Below are 21,381 nucleotides of genomic sequence, written 5' to 3'. Positions count from 1 at the left end.
ATGTTTCTCTCAGCAGGTCGGCGGTGTCCGGTTCGTGCCGGGAAAGTCGCCTGTTTCATCCCGCGGCACGAACGGGAACAATCTTAATCTACATTGAGAAGTCAGGCTTGGAGAAATCAATGGATTTAGTGCTTCCAAATGCCAACATCTATATACTGTATGACAACAGACTAAACTCTTTGCAAATGGGAGTGCCCAGTCACACCAAAAAGTGGCCTTTTAACCCCCCAAAACAAGACATTTTAAAAGTCTTTGGTCAAAAACATGCACATCAGCGCATGAAGACATCCCTCAACATCTGGCCATGTTTCAATGAGTCTCTTTCCAAGAGTTGGCATCACAGATATATTGGAGTGAATCCACTGAACATATGGTTTCCACTGAAATGTGTTCATTTGGGTCAGAAACTGATGTGCACTTGAATAAAATTGTGTTCATTCATTACAATTTATCTCTTAATAACCACATCAGCATTTTGTAATACGACGGCGTCACTCCGCAGTAGCCAGCGCAGTACCTGCTGTTCACCTGCCCTCAAACGAGGCATTTAACCCCTTCACTGGTGTCCCTTAACGGCACCACTGTTCACAACTGCGCCAGTATACAGCAAGTGCGGTAGGGAGTCATTAAGGGAATTGATTCTCTGTAAATTAAAGTCAAAATTAAAGCTAATTTCCCTTTGTGTCCATAAAAAAAATAAACGGACCAACCCTACAAGTCGACACGACCCTCTTTAATTAGAAAACATAATTAGAGTTCTTGAAGCAAAAGCTTTTAGCCACAGCGAGTAGATCGTTAGATAACAGAAGTTCACAGTATTTCAAGAGCAAGAAAAGCAGATAATGATCTCTGCTGGGAGAATCTTTTAGAAACAGTTTTGCACTCAGGCACAAATATGAACTGTTCTGAGTGTGTTCATATTCTATTTATCTTTCTTATTTATTGGCATTTCATCCGCAGCGCTTGTTGAACTCAAAAGGTGATGGATGACGTCTATAAACTTAATCATCCTCAGCGCAAAAACCCGTCACTTGATGAGGACTGAGCTCGTTTCTTTCTCCCCCTTGTGTGGCCACTGAGTCATCCCTGGATGATGAATGCATATTATCAAACCACACACAGAGAACGTGGTGAAGCCATCAGCGCGGTGAAAAGCTTTGATAGCGCCAGAGTGACAGATTCTTCTGAAAACAAAATGCAGAGCGCGAGATGGGGATGGGTCACAAAGCAAACTTTTTAAAGCTCTGCATAGGGACAAAGGTGATGTTGTGTTCCCTTCACTTCTATCCAGACCGGCATTGTTGAAAACCATTATTTTCAGAGTGAGGTTTATCAAAGCGAGCAAGCTCAAGACTCCCCTTTAAAGCAACTTTGTCCTTTTTCTCAGTTTAAAAAAAAAAGGGGAATTAGACTGATTCAGACACAAAGCTCACTTTCTGCCACATGCACTTTTTGTCGCCTCGTGCTGCCAGTCAATAAGCGCGAGGACACACCGGGTGAGATGAGCCGAAGGCCGGCGCTGTCAGAACAGCACGGTGTCTGGTTCAGGCTCAGCAGAGCAGCTGCTTTGATGCCCCAGGAGCAGAGAGAGCTGAGTGCAATTTGTCTGTGCCTTAGTGGAGCGCTGCATTCTGGGTAGGCTGCAGCACGGAGCGGGCTTCAGTGGATTCAGCGAAGGAGGCAGGTCTGTGGGTAAAGAGAAACTGAAATTATCTCGGGATAGTTTTACCGCAGATGTTATTATAAATGTCCACAGCTTGCGGGTTTTGTGCCCTGGAACCTGAACTCCCATAGATATGAAAGAATCATAGGTTATGGGTTAAATATTTAATGCTGGCTTCCGACTGCAAATGTGCCATCGAGGGAAAACATGTCTGACCTTTTCTCCTAATTTGTTCTTGAAACGCAGTTACAAATGTCACCCGGGTCAGATCAGAAATTGCTACGTGTTGCAGTTAGGGCCTGTTAAATGCTGCTGCTTAATATGCGCGGTACACTGCTCCTGCGCGCCACATTAAGTCTCCACAACGACAACAAAAACACCAAGATAAGCAAGCCCATTGGTTTAAATACACATTTGAGCCAGTAGGGAACACCATGCAGTGTATAAATCAGAGCAAATGGAATAGTAAAGACTATGTTTTCTTTATATTTTCATCTATATCATGATGATATTAGAAGGTGTACATTCTTCTTTCTTACAATGTGTCTCTGTTTGCAATGCTGCTGTATATCGTCAATTTCCCCACTGAGAGACTGATAAAGGATGATTTTTTCCTATCTTATCTTCTTAAAAATGATTAGTTGTTATTATATGATGTGTAAGTGAGTACATTTATATCGCACTTATCAGAGACAAAGGTCACAAAGTGCTGTACAGGGGTCAACAACATGTAATGAATTGTATACAATAAAACACACAATAAAAGAAGGCACAGTAAAATGCACAATAAAAATAATAAAGACAATAAATCATTAAAAGTAGCACTATCTTTAGACCGTGGGAGGAAGTTGGAGGACCGCCATAAAACCTACGAGGATACGCTCCACACGGACGGGCCCAAGACGACCTGTTGGGTTTGAACCCACAACCCTCTAAACGCTGACACCAGAGCTTAAGGCGGACATTTCATCCTCTGCTTTGTTCACAGTGGGCAAATCTATAAGCCTAGAAGAGGCTTTTTCCTTCTCTAAAAGTCACGTTTACCCGCCACCGGAGTGATGCTGGTATTATTTTCACCTTGTTAGTCGGTGTGTGTGTGTGCGTGAGTCATCGAGGCAAAACGTTGCCCTGGAGACACGTACTGTAGCAGGAACCATCGCAGAGGCAGTTAGGACTTCTTTACCAGGTGCTTTTGTTTTTCTGCCTTTGGAGAGATTTTATCCAAAGCGATAGCAGTGCGAGCGTTCAAGATGCCGTCACCAAACTTTACAGGTGTGCAATCCAGATCAAAAGGAAGGTCGATCGTGATAATTGATTTCTGATTCTAAAACAGACAAAAGTTCTAGTTTTGTACATTAACTGCCTTTTGTCAACAAAGAAAGAAAAACACTCACCGTCATGGTCTCCGGGCTGCGAGCAGAAATCAGCAGCATCCCACTCATAGTTCTCATCCACTGAGGCCTTTCTCCTGGAAAATTCACAAAACACCACTTAGTGTATAAACACAGTCCGGGTGCTCAATGCAGCCATTGGCACATTTAACAAGATTTAGCGATGGCAAAGAACTTAAACAGAGAATTGTCGATGCAGGCATAGATTAATATAGATGCGGATGGCTTGATGTTTCTCCTAATGTTTGAATGAACCTCTGTTGTGTGTTCATCAACATGAAAGTAATTTACCGACCGGACAAAGACATTAAAAGTAAGGACGCATGATGCTTTATTACATGACATATCATTTAGCTGACGCTTTCATCCAAAGCAACTTACATTTTGCTCTATACACCAGACACACAGCAAACATCTTGCTCACGGAAGAAACGACAAAGGACTAGCAGAGCCTGGGCTCGAACCCCCGATCCTTTGATTGAAAGAAGGGCACGCGAACTATTGAGCCACAGTCGTGCCGTCTATGTGATTCATCCATGCTTGTTGCACCATGCAGAAATATGAACTGCTTTTTGTTTGAACAATTTCTCAACTGTAACTTCAAACATAACTTGACTCGTGACTCATAATGAGCAGTAACACCTATTATTAACACTTGTTATTACACTGGCTTGGAAATCAGGTGAAAAAATTAACTAGATATGTCAGAACACACTGAACTTTCTGTATTTCCGCCCATAACCATTTTATGATATGCATGGTGGATTAAGCTCATCATGCAAGCCTTACAGTGAACAAAATGGATCTTCCAGCAAGTGTTAACCCTTACATTAACCCTTACATTTTCTTCTATAAAGCATAATTCCCCTCATTCATTAGGTCCCTAATACCTTTGGCTTGGTTCCATGTGGTGAATGTGTGTGTCTTCTGCGCTCCCCTGGCCCTCCTCTACGGTCTCAGGTGAGCAGGTGAGGGTTGGGGATAGATGACACAGGGACAGGCGTCCGTTAGCGGGCTCCATGCTGCCTCGCCCGCTGCTAGCATAACTGCTGTAGCTGCTCCCGGACTCTGGCACCTCGTAGCCCCCCGCCTCTTGGTAATAGTCGTCAGGCGTTAAGCATCTGGAAGCTTCCTTCATAGCCTCCAAGGAATCTTCTGCCTCTCTCATGGCCTCCCGGTAGTCTACTGGCCATTTGGCGGCATTGGGAAAGATGGACGCCTCTCTTCTTGGCTCGCAGTGGCAAGGCACGTCATCTTTTGGTATGGGCCTCTCTGGTCTGCTCCTTAGAGATAAAGCATCCACAGCAGGAGGTAACCGGGAGGCAGCTTGGGTAGCAGAAGGAGAATCTGCTGGAGATTTGGAGATCTTCCTGGTAAGAGAGCTGTGGGGATCCCAGAACAGAGTGCCTGGATGACGTGGAGACGCACTCGAGCAGTTCTCTTGGCTGAGAGAGTCGATCCACGCATCAGGAGGCAGGAAACGGCTCTCTTTCCGTCTCCGGGAGTCGAGGCTCTGACTTCGCTGCTTAGCGTCCCAGAGTTTGGAGCCATGGGTCACGGCTCTCCGAGATTCTGGTCCTGGAGTTCGCGGGGCAGCTGGGACCCTGACAAAGTCGTCCGCGGAAGCAGGGCTGCCGCCGTGAAAGCTTCTGCTCCCGCTTGCGTCCCCACGCTGACCTCTGCGAGTCAGCGAGCGTCCATGTTGCACATGCGAGGCGATTCTGTCGTGCAGCATGGGTCGTATAGCGCTCGCCTCCAACTCTGGCTCATCCACGCTCATCTCGACACACACGTCTTCATCAGTGGGCTGAGGGAACGGTACCTCCGCGTTTGCAGAGTCTGGCACTCCATCGACAGCCCAATTAGATCCCTCGGTGTATTTACTGCTATGGAAAGGCAACGTTGAAAGGCTGCCATGACTAAGATTGTTCTGTCTCTGTGCCCCAGAGCATGAATCATTCGTTTGCATTGCTAAGACTGTGGATTGTGGTGAATTATCATAGCCCTCTGGTGCTGCCGCTACCCTTTCATGTCTCTGGTGCTTTGAGGAGAGATGTGGGAGAGTTAATCTGCCTTTGGAAAAGCTGCATTCCTCCTGAGATAGAAGGGGGGTCTGTTCGGTGAAGGATGGAGCCGGATGAAGGTCGCCGGACTTAAAACAAGAAGAACTCGCGGTTGAAGACGCACTGAAACAGGTCCGGGTCGGGATCAGAGTCAGCGGTGGGCGGACATCCCAATGCACAGAGGAGGAAGAGAAAGGGCTCGGTGACAGAGCAAAGCTCCCCTTGTTGCCCTGGGGGTATCTGTGGGGCAACGTGCTGCTTTTATATTCCCACACAAGCCCATTGCCACCAACCTCACCGTTCTCCAGGTCTGAGTGCTCTCTCTTCATTTCCCTCATGGAGCCCCTCTCCAGAGTGTACCTCTGGAGCTCCCTCTCCAGCTCCTCCCTCTCCTGAGCCAGCTTCAGGCAGTGGCTCAGGTTCCCTCTCTCCCGCTCGTGCTCCATCTGGAGAACCAGGGCGCTGGCGGTCCTGGATGGCTGACCAAGGCCGGACCGGATGTGTGGCAGCACTGGAAATGTGGGGGTAATTATTCTGTCTTGACGAGGAATGGTGGTCAAACTACTGTTTGAGCCCAGGCTGCTGAAGTCGGGAAAGCCATCGCAGCTCGCCTTCTGATCCGCGATGTAAGGGCGGTGATGGGACAAGCCTTGGGCCTCGCTAAGACTCTGCCTGGTGGAAGCGGCCTCTGCACGTTCGCAAGGTAGGAGATCCACGGAGAGCACGAACGCTGGCTGCTTCCTGTGTTCCCTCTCCGAGTGCACCGACACCGACCGTCGGACTCGAGCTTGGTCGTGACCGCTCTGTGCGTCACGGCCGTACGGTAGGAGCGCGAAGCGCCCGTCCGGGCCTCTGGAGATCATCTCGATCGGGGAAGGAATGGGAGAAGAAGTTGTCCTCTTAAGGCGGCCTCTGCCGTAGGCGGACGGGAGTTGCTTTCGCCGATGATTCTGACTCTCGGCGCTGAAGGAGGAACAGTCTGTCTGCGAGGATGAGGAGGTGGTGGTAGAGCAAGTGGTGGGATAGAGGATGCTGGCTGGAAGTAGGCTCGTCTTCAGCACACTGTCTGGACTGCCAGTGCCGGAAGTCTTTCTGCGAGCAAGAGAAGGAGGGGGAGGGAGGGGTGAAAGAAGAAAATTGTAAGAAGAAAAGAATTTTAAAAAAATAAATAAGAAAACGGAGGTGTAAGAGGGAGAGAAATAGAAGCAGAGGATATAAGATTGAGTGAGAGTGAAAGAGGGGGCGGGAGAGATGTAGACTGAGCGAGACTAAAACAGCAGCAGCGGCGACAGCAATAGATTAGGAAGAAAAAGAAGATCTGAAATGGAAAATAACATAAGTGCTGGCATTCTCGACATTTCGTTTTTAAAGGAAGCAAAGGAAAAGGTCAATTGGAGGCATTAGAATGACATGATGAAGGGGTACTTACATTGATGGGGAGCATTTATAGATGACAGAGGGGGGCTCTGAAAGGGAGGGAGAGGGGCAAGATGGTATCTGACTCATTAGGATACAACCACACTGAGCAAGAAGTAAAAACATAATCAAGCCTAATAAGGGCCCATTAGAGGGCCTGAGGCACCCAGGCTTGCCCAAAATGTTAATTAGACTTACATTTATCAGCCACTAATGAGAAATTACCCTAATTAGCAAGTAATGTAAATGACATCAATAACTTTTACAACTGAATGGACGAGCGGGGGGACAAGAGGAGCGCCAAATCCATGCAGTGGGCTATGATTTATATAATGGATTGAAAGTGCCTTCAATATTTTATTGAATAAATGATGATATTCATGATGCAGTTCATCAAAGTGAGTGTCTGCTGAGTCTCCGGAGTGAGGGGCGTTTTACCGTGCTGCTTCTTTCTGCGCCGCCGGTCCCTCTTGCGGCTGATGACACAGGCGGACCCCAGCAGCAAGACCAGCGCCAAGCACATGAAGCCGACCCCGCCCAGCACGCCAGCCAGCAGCGGCTCCGGGACGAGCTCCAGGAGTCGGGATGCGGCGGGGTAGATCTCCATCCCTGTGACGTAATTTCAGAAGTTATAAGCAAGGTAATTGAAAATATACTGTCAGCAATAACCATAAAACCTACAAAAATGTGCGTAATTCAATAAAATTACCAAGAAAAACATTTAGTGGCTGTAGAAGCAACACTCACAGACATTACATATATGTAAAAAAAAAAATGCAGATATAATCCCATCAACATGATTTTTATTTATTGTTTTTTAAATACATGTATTTCATGAATTTAAAAGTATAAAAGTATATTTATAAATTTTGAAAACACATGAATAAATTACTTGATTTAAATACAAGTGATAATTAATAATAAAAAACAGCGTACATCAATATGAATTGGGATATGTGGGTGTATAGATACATAGTCTGATTACTATAAAATGATATAAGAAAAAGAATGCATGTGAATAAATTTTTTTCATCATGCGTATTTCATGCCAGAACTACAATGAACAAGTGCTTTACCTCACAAAAAAAGAAACCTGGGAAAATAATTACACTCTGCAGTTTATTATTATTTTAAGTGGACCTAATCTCCAATCTCACTGTTGATCACCATCAGCAAATCAAAAACTTGATTGTTTTGCATTTGCTCAGTCAGACGTCAAACTGAGAGTATCAGTGGAGTTATGTTAAACAATACACAAGCTCTGATTGTTGTCCTCGGGCGGTACCAGTGGGAGCTCTATGATATCTCTGTACCACATCCAATGAAACATTCATGTCACATTCCCATAAGATTTAGAAAGGACCAGTGCAAATTCTCGCACTAACACTTTTGAGAAGTTATTAGCGGAGCTATTTCTATCATTCAGGCCTCTAATGGACAGCGTTCCCCCGGGGCCTGTTCTAATTTCGGTCCAACGCTGGATAAAGAGGGACGTGGGAAAGAAATAAAGAAGGAGAGTGTCTGAGACTGATAGAGGAGCAGGAGGACGAGGAGGAGGCGGAGGAGGAGGAGGAGGAGGAGGAAAAGGACAAGGAGGAGGAGGGGTTAAAACGGAGGGTGGGGTGAGAATATGGAACGGGGGCAAGGTTGCTCTCGAACACCTACCCACGGTGGAGACATTGACTGATGGACTGGGCTCGCTCAGCAACTCCCCGCGACGAGATAGCAGCCGCAGCTCGTATACACAGTCCTGAGACCAGCATCCGCACACACACACACACACACACACACACACACACACACACACACAGGACAGAGGATGAAACCACACTTTGTCAACACAGGACTGTGCCTGCCATGCTAATGAAGTTCATTTGAATGTGTGTAGGCCTACATAGGAGAGGAGGAGAAGGATGAGACGGGCAGGGAGGAGAAAAACGGCTGCGCACACAGATTGAGAGGCGACAGCAGAGTGAGGGCTGCCATATGAATGTGCATAATTGAGAGTGGACAAAAAGTAAAACCACGTAGGTACTGTATAGCCGAGATAAAAATGTAAATCTCCCAGGCATTCAGCGAGCAGCTGGAGACTGATTCGTCTCCGAGGGAGTGCGGCGCGAGCGGCTCGGATACCTTGTGCAGACCCGGAACGACTATCTCGCTGCTGTTGGCGCCGATGTCCTCGTCCAAAGGAAACCACTCCCCCCGGTCCGAGCGGGACTGGAGAACAAAGCCCGTGATGGGAGGGTGCTGGGCCTCAGGGTGGGACCACTGCAGAACGACACCTGCTGAGCCCTGATGAGCCGACAGCGACGCGGGGGGCTTGAGTTTGCTTCTCCTCGGCGGAGGATCTGATGCAGAGGAATAAAAGACCTTCAGCCTATCAGCCAGATACGCTCTGGCGGAAAAATTAAATTACGGTGGAGGAAATTGCTGGCGCCACAGATGTTCAACCTTGAGAGTGCGAGGGGAGAAGGGTTTGGGGCGGAGGCGTTTTGCAGAGTCCGCATATGTTGAAACGTAGAGGAGTACGGCACAGTGTGTCGTGTTTTAATGGAAACCAGAGGCCAATATGATGGGAGGCGTGTTTCATGTATTTCAGGTCTGATAGTAAAATATCAGAATAGTTTTAATTCATATCCTGATGACACATTTGAAACCACCCCAGAAGATGATACGCCAGAAATATTGACCATTGATAATGCTTGAAAACTCTAATGGGAGATTTCAACCACTGAAATGTATAATGATCGGAAAAAGAAAACTTTTATCCAGCACCCGGTTGACTCTTCAAAAAGTGTGTGGTTTTGTTATCTGTACTTGTGATGTCTACTCTCTGCCATGAATGATTCAAATCTTCTGAAGAGCAAAAACATCATCTCAGGAATAAAAATCAGCATTTAACTCACAACATCTCCCACAAACTATGCTACTTCCCCTGGCCTGCCATAGGCAAGCATAAATATAGCTAAAAGTAGTGTGCAGGAGAAGGGGAGTGGCGCACTGTGTGGAAACACTGGATATAAATGTTGATTTTGCCCTCGGCGATCATTTGATCAACCCAGGAAGACTGTGATCTGCAGGATCCCGAAGTTACCTTTGAGGATACAACCCGCTGCTGCTTAACAGATGAAGCAGACACACCGGCGGCTTTGTGGGGCTGCGTTTAGTCTCGGCGGTGCTTCCAGGTTAATGCTAACAGGCTCTGACAATGCCAACATGCTAATGGTTAGCAGGCAAAGCGTTTACCCGTCTTCAACCTCTTAGTCCGCCGAGTTAACACGCCGGCATTTATCCCCCATGCCATTCGTTTTGCAGGTCCTTTGGCCATTTGCCAAAGTATTGGACCTGTTAACAAGGGATCGATAGCATCCTTCTGTGTGGTGTTGACACAGGAATTAAGCGCGTCCGTGTAAATATGCAACACTCACAGTGTCAGTGATAATAGTATTAATAACCGTATTTCCTTTGGTTTACTTAATTTGAGCCCAAGCAGGATGGTTTTCTCAAACTGAACCGAGCGGTTGTGTTGCCAAAACCTAAACTTTGTTTTGTTGCAGAAACATAACGACAAAGTGTGGCACGTAATTATGCACGTCAAGTGTCACCTCCAAATGATGTGCTATTAACACAAGCTGCAGCAGTATATCAACCACACAACAGTTTGGGGAATTGCGTTTCATGTGAGTTGATTTGCATTCAAACCGATAAAAGTGATGGTCAGCAGTTCAATAAAATTTTTTTTAAAAAACAGCTTGCCGAAAGGCTTTCTGCATTGTGAATAAAAAAAATAAAGAAACAAATAAAACACCTGCAATGAGTTGTGTTTGCTGCGTGAGGATTTAGCAGAACCCGCGACTGGATCCTAAATGTAACCGGCTGATATTCGGGTCGGGATTTCAGGCAAACTGCGGCGTGGCTACTGACCCGAGGTGCGCGCGGCGGCGATCTCGCTGAAGGGCCCGGTGCCCATTTTATTGTGAGACAAGATGCTGAACTGGTAGTCGGTGGCGGGAGACAGGCCCGTCACCTGCAGGCTGCAGCCGGAGGAGGCGGGCACGGGCACGGAGAACCAGTCCTGCCTCCCGTCATTACCGCCCACTGAAGTCTTCTTCACCCTGCAGACGGAGCGAGAGGAGAGAGAAGTGAGAACAAAAGAGCGGCGGGGAATTCTGGCGGTCTGGGTTTATGAAACATGACAGAAAAGTAGGTTTCATTAATCATTCATACTCATCATCAGCTCTAGATTCTGTGGCAGAGGAAGCACTGATGTGTCCCAGCTATTGCTCAAAGAGCTCGCAACTCAAATTATGATTTCCGTGTTCCTACCGGAGCTGAGGTTCGACTTGTCTTTTTTAGACGGAGCAAATGACTTGACCCAGAGGCTGGAGGAAAAAAAAAAAAAAAAATCCAAAAAAAAATTCAAAACTGAAGGAACGTTTGAAAATTATTAATGTCAGTCTTCTTTGACTGGACTGAAGAGAGGTTCTTTTATGAGAAAACCGAAAAGGTCAGCGCAGTTCACATTAGCATGGAGCGGATCGCTGTGAGGTTATTCTCTTCCAGGCCCTCGAGAGTAAATTGAATTCAGCGTTCGCGTTATTGCGACGCATGAAGCAAGTCGTGTCAATAACTCGGGAAACAAGAGCAAACACTCCATCTCAGAGCAATAGGTGAGATTTTTAGGCACTTTTTTTTGTAATTTCTGCTCTGTAGTAATGCATTTTTTACACAGTTTAGAATGTGAATGATCACACACGGATCTTTCACAACTGCCAAACAACTTTCCTGCTCGTTAACATTTCATGTGCTGGAAGTTCAGGAGAGAGAGAGAAAAAAAACAAAGATGCTGTTATGTCAAGGGTAACACATTCATGTTGGTCTATTGTTATTCTCATAATAGCATGTTTGGCTTGATAACAATATAACTGGTCATAACATGCCAGGCTGTCAGAGCCAGGAGTAGCTGAGACTTTAGAGGGCTTTTGTTGACACCGATTGGCTAATCTATTTATAATGTGGGTTATTTTATGTAATCTATATTTGTCTCTATGACCCAGTTCCCTCTCAGGGATTAAGATAGCTCATTTTATCTTCATCTGATGTAGCGCTCCGAGGTTACAATGTGATTAAGATGAGAAGTTTTCATTACATCATCTCTTGCGTTCTTTGACATGAAAAAGAAAAAAGAAGAAAAGCAGGAAACTCTAAATACAGTTTTGTGAATCCCATTTCCTTAAAAAGTCAAATAACCTGCCTCTTGCGATCATCATTCTCAGACATTACCACTGGAATACAGCACAGCTGTGACACAAGTGTTCGTGAAAGGAGGACTCATTCCTTTATGGTTACTTTTCATCCAGCTGCTTGCTCCACATTCCCTTTCATCCTCTGTCCATCACTCACTCATTACACATCACAGGCATGAGGATGACGCTGATCCTTCAAGGAAATGCACAACACTCACCTGTGATTTCCAAGGCAATACTAAAGTGCAGAACCCGCTCTCATTTCCTCAGCAACCTCGTATTGTAGCGAACATGGCCACTGCATTATAACGCTATGCTCTGCAGCAACGTTTTCTTATTTATTTTGTATTGTAGCTGCCAAGAGGTGATAACAGATAAAGGAATTTCTCATCCCAGAGATCAATAGAGTAATACCAGTGCAACCGATGGCTGCCATGGTTACAGAGGAAGAAAGTGAGAGGCTTTACACCCACCAAACTGAAAATGTCTGTGCTGATCCTCCATCAAAGCCTGCCTCCCAGGAAACGTTGGCCTGCCTCACCCCTGGAGAGACGGACAGAGAGGTAGCCGCGTGGGGACTGGTTCCTGTAATGGAAGGAAACGGAGAGGAGTTGATGGACAACTGCCAGCACTTCAACTACCCGATGCCGCTAAAGCTCAGAGGCCGTCTCTTCGATGTCTTCGAGGTCTTCGAGGTCTTCGATGATGGGGAAGGCGTGGAGGAACAGGTGTCCGGGCCGTGCTTCAGAGGTTTCACACTCGGTGAAAACCGAAAACAACTCCACGAAGATAAATAAAAGATGAGGACCGCTCCCGCTTTGGGACTCCAGTTGTGATATTCTTCTGTTTGCACTCACCCAGAACAAAGACTCGTGTGGTGGCTTTCACCGAGGCTACGCGGTTGGCGGCGCTGCACTCCCACGCCCCCTGGTGGTCCTTCGTGAGAGGCTGCAGGAGAAGAGAACCGTTGGCTGCCACGGAGTAAGAAGTGCGACGAGCCAAGTCCACCTGCCGAGAACAACAAAGGTCACTCACACGCGGAGCACAACTCTGCGACGCATCGGCCTCAATATACAGTGCACGGCCGCGGTGGATAGATAAAGTTACTCTTTGTTAGTCAATACCAAATTATCATATTGAACTAGAGATTGAGATCATAAATCAACGTTTACAATGTTTACTGAGGGAATAAATCAAGTGAGAAGTACGGCCGTTTTCTCATAAACATCACTACAATAGGACTTATTTTTGCCACCAGAGGAGTCGCCCCCTGCTGGCTATTGGAAAGAATGGAAGTTTAATTCGGTGTTAATGCGCTGACTTCCAGAGCGGCTGCTCACTGGTTCTTCATGCAAAAGCCCTGATGCCCCGAGCTAAATGGGTTGAGAGGTTGCACGTCTCACCAAATTTCATAATCGCTGAGCTGCAGAGGTTGGGCCCAGAGCATGTTGCAGCCGTTAGATTAGACTAGCTGAATTTTCCGCCCGGCTTACAGTGACAGCGAAGATGGCAGTTGGTGCGAGTATAACTCACGTAATGTGCTGTATTTGTCAGTGAAAAGGAAAATGTTGGCACGGTACAATTACAAGATGGATTTAATTTAATCAAATCCTTCGAGCTGAAGAGGACTGTTGGCGCAAATCCACCCCTCCCTCAAAACCACCTACCTCAAGCACGCTGCTTTGCTAATGTAAACCAAGTTTTTTTTTTTGCCAACTGACAACCAGCTCCCACATGGTATTGTTCTGCTAGAACCTGCTTGGTAGCGACCTCAGTGTGACACGCTGGAGTTCACATCTCATACTATACATTCATAGTTTCACAGGAAGTCAAAAGAAAAAAAAGTTCCGGAAAAAGACCTTCCAGTGAATTTCTTTTTGCATATCTTTTATATTTAGAGACACAATTAGACTTTAGAAAGCTTTTCATTACATTCTTTCTGCCGGCTTATCATTTTTATAAGGTACGGACAACCATACTGGATGCTCTAGAAACGAAAACCCATTTTAGAAGTTCTGAACAGTCCAAGAGGTTAACCATACAATAAGACAAGCCATACATCCGTCTAAGAATTTGATCAAAACAGGACTCCTTATTGAATTACCTGCACCGGACAATTTACCTTGCTCCAGGTGACTTTAATGGTGGGGTCCTTGTTCCCCTGACAGGGGACGAGCAGGGCCTGACCAGCGTCCTGTCTGTACTGCTTCTCTGGAGCGACGCTGAATGACGGGGGGTCCTGTAAATTTCCAAAGTAACATAGCGGAATCAAGGAGATTGCAGCAATGGCAACAATGTCTTTTAACGACCGGATTACTGGCGCTGTGATTATCTTAATAACAAAAGGATTAGCCGCACAATTAGCCACCCAATACCGGAGCCGCCGCAGTGAGTCGGAGTTGACTTTTATTAATGCCCGAGGGCTCACGCGTCGGAGTGAAAAGGTCAACAAAATGTCGTTTCTGATAAGTTTTTAATTCGCTGTGACGTCTGCGGTTGGTGGCTAATTAAAATGCGCACACTGTGATCCAGATAGACATTCCAGCAGAACCAGAAAGGACAGACTCAGTGGCAGCTTTGCGAGCTCCGAATGCCTTCTGAGTCTTTTAAACGACACCACGTGCGAGCTCGTCTCCGCCGAGTGACCCCGGGTGACCCCGAGGGGCCGCAAAGAGCACACTGACCTGCAGGATGACGTCCGTTGGCTCAGATGGCCCCATGCTGCCGTAGCTGTTGTACGGGGTGCACGTGTACACGCCGGCTGTATCGTCGTTGACTGTGGTCATGAACAGAGAGCCCCCGGGTGTCAGGGTCCATCCTGGATACTGGAAGCAAAGCACAACGCTCAAACCTCTGGCGGCTGCAGAGAAAAGGAACTCGCATGTGAACCGTTTTTTGAATAATGTTCAGAGTATTAATGGCGGGTAAAATGAATGAAGTTGTGAGGAGTTTGAAGAGCTAAAAAGACAGGAAATAAGCCCATGTGTGTGAGCTCCTCTGCTGCGTGTGAAGAATTCTAACAGACATCAAGTTTCAATATCTGCCCGTCACAGTTCTGGAGTGGCTCAATACTCGAGTCCCAAGGGAGGATTATTTTCAAACTTCTCTATGTTGTCGCAGCTTTTGAAAGATGATATCTAAAGTACACGTAAAAGATGAATTGGTCTTCTTTTCTCTTCTAATTTTTTCTTTCAATTTTTTTGGGGGGGGATATTCCATTGATCATTCTTAAGTGAATCGCTACACACATAACAGAAATGCTCGAAAGAGCTTCCCCCAAAATCACTTTTTGAAGCTTTCCAATTAAAAGATGTTGAATTTCAGAGTCAATCAGCCGCGGCGGTGGGCTTGTGTTGTGCTTTGACTGTGCAAAAGGTTCCCACTTTATTTAATGAAGTCAAAACTGTTATTATCCGCCCCAGAATGAGGCTGTGAGAAAGTATTACCGGGTGGATGAGAGCTTGAGACATCCAGCGTGGAATTGGAATAATTGGCAGAATAACAGCCTGACTCCGACGCCCGCACGACGGGACTGTATCACATTTCCTGTGGCGCGTCACGTCCGACGACATGTCCATCGCTCAGAACTAAGTGCGGCGGACGGTGGGAGGGATCAGCCCAGCTTGTGACGGGGGTGAGGACGCAAAACAAGGGCGACGGTTTTAAAACTGCCCCCCTTGGGCGCTTGTCTTGTGACAGAAGTGTGTTCAAATAGGGTTTTGCGAGACAAAAAGGATTAAAAATGAAATTTAAATCTTGTGATCCAATGCTTAGAAGTCCCGCCCCCTAGCCCTCGTCTATAAAGATCCTATCCCCATCCCTCAGAAGCCGTGAGCAGTAGATTGAAGTGGAAGTGGAAAAAAAGGAGAAGAAAAAACGAAAGAGCCATGGGCAGTAAGGAGTTCCTCTGGGATTGCTTCAAAAGCTTTTAAGATTGCACTGACCATCCCTGTCCTTTAAGATGTATGTGGTTCAATGACTGCCCAATGGAAAAGCTGAAAGGATATTTCCATCACTGGGCACATGGAACTTCCCATTAAAAAAGTAGCTGAAAAAATATATATCATAACGTCCACCTCGGCCTTCGAACTGTAACAGCGAGAAAAAGGTTCCGCCGGCGAGTTGGGTCAGGCTGATTGTTAGAAGAGCTTCTGCATGAAGAGCAGCGGAGTTCTGACATTTCTTTGCTCAAGAAAAGGAAAATGGTGCCCGGTGACGTTTGCAGGAATCAGGAATCAATAAAGTGTGTGGGGGGGGCGGGTGCTTGCCGGGGACAGAAATTTAAATCTGGGCACACAGCAAAGGTCGTGCACTCTTGAAAATATGTTTTATTACCAACGACAGGTCAAGTGGCTCTCCATCTTTTGTCCAATCCACCCGGAGCAGCGGAGGCTGCGCGGCCGCCGGGCACGTGACCACGCCCTCCATGCCCGTGGGGAGGTACGTGCTCTGCGGCATCGGCAGAGCCTGGGCCGGGTCTGAGCAGAGGGAAAGAAGTTCAATCAGTTTACTTTGTGAGAACTACCGCAATGCCGAGAGAAGGTACCGGTGCAAATAAACTGCGCGACGATCCGTACCTTCCGATTCATCTCGGGAACAGATTGTTTTGTTGAAACCAATTTTCCGCGAGTCTACTTTTTTGTCACCGCTGCTTGTATTTACAGCCGAACGTGTTCTGAAGGGTTTCGCGGGGTCTAAAAATAACAGCGGATCGTACACGTCGAGCCATCCGGGGTAATAGGCCGACCGCAAGATAAAGAAACGCATGAGTGGAACCTGCTGTTGTCGGATTAACATGTCGTTCAATACGCTGATTACTAATTAACAGAAAATAAATCTCAGTTATTGCCGTTATCTGATGCCGTTATAGGCCTGTTTGCATTGTGAGCAGACAGGCTTACATTTTCAATTGTGATTAGTTGACAACCACAAAACTGCTCGTTTCTCTATTTGTCAATCACAAATATGAATATGATTCGTACATACAGTATATATAATAATCTCTGCTGATTAAAATGGCAAAGCAATTTTATAAAATGTTAAAGTTGGCTCATTAACGGCGTTTCTTGAGCGAAAGATGAAAAAATGTTGGATTTTCAAAGGAAGCTTACAGTACAATTTCACACATCAGATATAAAATGTGGGATAACTTTCTTTTTGACAGTTTAATTGGTTTCCATGACTACAGCTGAAACCATTGCATTAGAGTTGATGGTTGGAGACTGCATTTAAAATGACTTTTTCTTTAATCTATGCATTTCAGCTTTATGAAAGAGCTCTGAATAGTCAGTAATAGCTCTCCCGCGGCACCTTGCCTCTTTGAGGAAAGAGGCACCTTAAGGTGCCAGTGGCTCTTTGCTTATAGGCTTCTCTGCACGCATTCATGTGTTCATGCTTCATAGTTACAGGTAAGAAGCAACTAAACATCCACTCAAAGTCTATGCTGACCTCCTTTCACTTTGCTAGAGTGATGCAGAAGTGTACTTCAGGGCGTGTCGGCACGCTGTGACATCATCGATGGGCGTGGTTACAGGGGCAACAGAGCCCCTCTCGCTGACTACACCCGACCGACCACAGCCGTCATTGTGGTGAGCGGTGAAACGCAGTGCTTTCAACCAGAAAGGGCAGAGAAATCCAGCCTTCAACCCCACAACACTAACATTGCGTGAATTTCATCTGAGAGATTGCGGTTTTGTTATTTTCATTGTGTTGCTTTTGTCAGAGTTGCGTGAGTATTTGTGTAGCTTCAAGCTGCTCACAGATGTTATTGAAGGTGGGCGTGTCTTCCTGCTCCGATCTATGTTTTTTTCAACAGGAATGAGTTCGGGTGATCTTCACCCGACGTTAGTGATTGAAGATGAATCCAGATGGGTTTTAAGATTGAGGGGAGACTTTTCCTCCACAGAACAAGACTCACATGTCACAGGAACAACCTGACCAAAGAACAAGTTCATAGCTCCTTTATTTATATTTTGAATAATTTTTTATTTACGATTCTCTAGGTTTTTACCAGGTTTTTTTCAGGGTCTCCCTTTGATACCAGTTTGTCGTTTTATGAGAAGTTATTTAGGGTAAAATAAAAGAAGAGTACTTCAACTTGCCCTGTATTTGAATATATTTCGATGTGAAGTATATTTTATTGGGTACATTATATCGGTGTCATGGTTTAAGTTTTGTTTCCTGTTTTATTTTGTAGTCTTGTGTGCCCTGTTTATCAGCACTTCCTGCCCTGGTGATTGTCTGTCTACCTGCTTCCTGATTGTGTATTCTCTTCACCTGTGCTGCCCTCATTGTGCCCACCTGTTGCTCGTTAACTCCCTCTGAACCCCGTTTGTCTCCTGTGTCCGTGTCGCTTCGTACTGTGTGGTCCTGTCTCTGTTCCTGGTTTTGTCTTCAGTTTGAATCTGGTCTGTTTTTGGAGTAACCTGTTCCTTTGTGGAATATATATTATTTGAACTGTTTTTGGCTTTTGGGTCCTTTCTCCGTTCCCCTGACAATCGGGTGAAATTAGTGTGACTATTTTTACCGCTGGTGTTCTAGGGTTATCCGGGTATCAAGTTATCCTTCATTATTGAGTATTTTACACCTCCAACACCTTCCCCTATCTTCACATGACTAGTGTCATATTATGTCATAACAAACAGTATCTCAGTAATCATTTGTTTCTATTCTCATTTGTGAAAATTAAAAAAAACAACTGTAGAGTTAATTGTTGAACCACAATGGGTTGAAACTGTGGAGAAATAGAAAAGAAAGAGAAGCGTTTCATGTCTTTTGAAGGCTCACGACTACAGACCACACACGCAACAAACGTACGCATCACTGTGAGGTTGGCAGAGGCGGTGGGCGGGTTCAGCAGGCCGTTGGTCGGCATGCAGGTGTACTTCCCAGAATCCTCGGGGATGAGACTGGAGATGAGTAGAGTTCCATCTACCATGATCTTCACTCGTGACTTGAGAGACCTCGAGGGAGAAAAAAAGAAATCAAACACACACACACACACACACACACACACACAGGGGAATTCGTCAATATGCAAAAAAACACACGAGCTGCTTGAGAATAACAGCGAGAGGTAATCCAGCTCTTCCATTATCGTCGAGTCTCTCGGCGCATCAACAGTGTAGGAGTTTTTTGTTTTGCTTTTTTTCTTCCCTGTGAGTTATTCACCACTGTGTGCAGATGGAGGTTAAGACAATTTCATTTCGCTTCAGTTGGAGTGGGAAGAGGAGTGCCCACTCATATTATACATTCTTGCAGACGAACCACAGAGAGAAACCAAAAGAGAGTTGCGGGCTGCGACACCTTAGTAACAACAGGTTAATCGGGCACAGCGTCGGTACGTGTTTGTGGGACGACTCGTCGCCACACATTGGAGCTAATTACCACACGGGTCAGATGATTCACATACTGTCACCGACATGGATATTTCTCCACACTGCTTTGTTACTGAATGACGCTTTTATTTAAGCTCCGCTTAGCAGTATTTATATAAACGATGAATCAAATGACTGATGTTTAAGGGGTCGCTGGCAGTGACAAACCCACAAAGAATTATCACCAGTAAAAGGCTCTTTTAGCACACAGATGTGGTTTTTAAGACACGCCTACGGCCTCCACACTGCTGGTCAGTCTAGCCACCACTGTGGTCCAGATTGAAATGCCTCAACAAGCATTACATAGATTGCTGAGTAATTCAGATATCCACGGCACCCAGACGTCCCAGAAGAATCCTATTGTAATTTGCCGCGTCAAACTTCCTTTTGTTGACAGTGAAATCATAAACCTGCACAAACGAATCACGTGCATCATCCCTCTGTGTGTAGTGTTAGTTGCTAATTTAGCAAACGTTAGCATGCAGACAAACTGAACCAGGGTGGTGATCACAGTTAACATTGCACCCGCATCAGCATCTTAGCGCGCTGCGTTAGCATTTAGCTCAAAGCGCTACAGCCTGACAGTCCCGCTGCTAACATGACCGGAGACTCTGAGGAGCTGTATTCAGACCAAACCGGGGTTGTGCGGCGGTGTGGGAGTGTCACCTTAAAAAGGCCCATTTGAGTGTCACTCTTATGATTGACACAATTGATTTGAATCATCCATTGATCGCGGTTACACGACTGGCCACCGCAGCCGGGTTGCTTTTCTCCAGAGGTTGACCCTGATGCAGCTGCGCAAACGCACAAATGACATTCAAATGAAATTAGAACTAGCGTTTGATTGTACGACTGATGTACGACCGTCTCACTTTTTCATAGTTGTATAAACATAGTCAGAGGTTTCTCTTTCTCTTCTAGAGCTCAGTGTATTAGCTTTTAGCCTTTTTGTCAATTTTGTTCCGCAGCTTTGCAATTGCAACTTTTCGCAATTGCATCTGTATAAATGTCAGGGCTGCTCAGCAGGCTTTCTTCCTCTCTGTTCAGCTTTAAGCATAAAAATAATATACACCCTCCAATAGTTCCGTTCTCCTATCAAATTGTATCATGTTTCATAATAAACAGGCAAAACAAATTCAAACCTCCCAAAAGGTAAACACCATGGAATTGAAGATATTTTAAAGCTAAAAAATGGCAGGATACTGAGAGTAAATGGAGAAAAAAGTAACTCAAAGTCGGCTTTGACATTCTCAAAGAGCACCGCACTATTTTTAACAAAGCAATTACAAAAGAGCTTATTTCTGAAAATGCATAGCAGGTAATAAAAAAAAAAAAGGCAGAATAACTCTGGTGCGCTCTACTCGGCTGTTAACAGCTCCAAAAAGCCTCTCAGGAACTTTTGTCTTCATCCAAATCAGGTTGAGTATTAACCTGAGAGTAGTTGTGATGAATAATGATATGTGTGATGGAGAAACGCTCAGGAGGGGAAGTAATGCTAATTAAGCCCTCCACCTGCTCGACTGACCCGAACACGGCCACGGTTTCCAAAGAGAGTGCTCAATTGTCTGGTGGATGATGTGCTGGCAATCACGAACCATTCTCCGCTCACTCGTATCTTTATCCTGGAACCGAACACGGCTATTGTGAAACCTCTCCTACGGAGAAGCTCAGTCAGTGCTCCCAGTTTCAGGCCAATCTAATTTCTTTCCGCTTTCAAGTAGCATGACTGAATCTGAAGCTTTTTTTTCTGCTTTTATTCCATGTGTCCTTTTGGCAGACGCTGTTTTATATTGTCTTCACTAAGCCTGGTTTTCTCTTTTTTGGGGGGCAATTTGGGGGAATAAGAAGTCAAAAACAACAGTCGCTCTTATAGTATCTCTGCTTTACACTGTACCACACAGTAACTGTGCCGCAGAAGAAAAACAATGAGCTGTAGCCGCCTCTGTAGAGCAGCGGAGGTGGCGGATACGTCGTCTGCGGGCCTGTGTCATTGCTTCAACATGACAAATACTTATTTATCAATTGTCCGAGAAAATGTTGATTTGTTAAGCTTTAAAAAAGGTTGGTCATAAACACACAGCGTTCAAAGTTGGCCACTCCTCCACGGCTCACCTGGCTAGAGAGAGAGAGAGAGAGAGAGAGAGAGAGAGAGCGAGAGAGAGAGAGAGAGAGAGAGCGAGAGAGAGAGAGAGCGAGAGAGAGAGAGAGCGAGAGAGCGAGAGA

The 21,381-nt window shown here is 45.8% G+C and overlaps 1 protein-coding gene across 1 annotated transcript in view; it reads right to left on the bottom strand.

Annotated features, from left to right (window-relative positions):
* Positions 1-1,522: 1,522 nt before the first annotated feature.
* The window catches only part of igsf9a (immunoglobulin superfamily, member 9a), a 44,427-nt gene continuing 24,568 nt past the window's right edge, over positions 1,523-21,381 (bottom strand). Inside the window, exons 8-21 of the mRNA XM_068574201.1 lie at positions 18,599-18,744; positions 16,118-16,260; positions 14,467-14,607; positions 13,905-14,021; positions 12,640-12,790; positions 12,256-12,367; positions 10,461-10,651; positions 8,667-8,884; positions 8,199-8,283; positions 6,972-7,142; positions 6,547-6,583; positions 3,945-6,209; positions 3,058-3,131; positions 1,523-1,686 (exon numbers count right to left, since the gene is read on the bottom strand). Coding sequence (XP_068430302.1) covers positions 1,523-1,686; positions 3,058-3,131; positions 3,945-6,209; positions 6,547-6,583; positions 6,972-7,142; positions 8,199-8,283; positions 8,667-8,884; positions 10,461-10,651; positions 12,256-12,367; positions 12,640-12,790; positions 13,905-14,021; positions 14,467-14,607; positions 16,118-16,260; positions 18,599-18,744 — 4,015 coding nt within the window. The remainder of the gene's footprint in view (positions 1,687-3,057; positions 3,132-3,944; positions 6,210-6,546; positions 6,584-6,971; positions 7,143-8,198; positions 8,284-8,666; positions 8,885-10,460; positions 10,652-12,255; positions 12,368-12,639; positions 12,791-13,904; positions 14,022-14,466; positions 14,608-16,117; positions 16,261-18,598; positions 18,745-21,381) is intronic.

The sequence above is a fragment of the Clinocottus analis genome, unplaced genomic scaffold (genome assembly GCF_023055335.1).
Source record: "Clinocottus analis isolate CAN_PGR_092001 unplaced genomic scaffold, fCliAna1.0.p SCAF_13, whole genome shotgun sequence".
Taxonomy (NCBI): domain Eukaryota; kingdom Metazoa; phylum Chordata; class Actinopteri; order Perciformes; family Cottidae; genus Clinocottus; species Clinocottus analis.
Note: the sequence above shows the minus strand (reverse complement) of the source record. Positions and strands in the feature narration are given on the sequence as shown.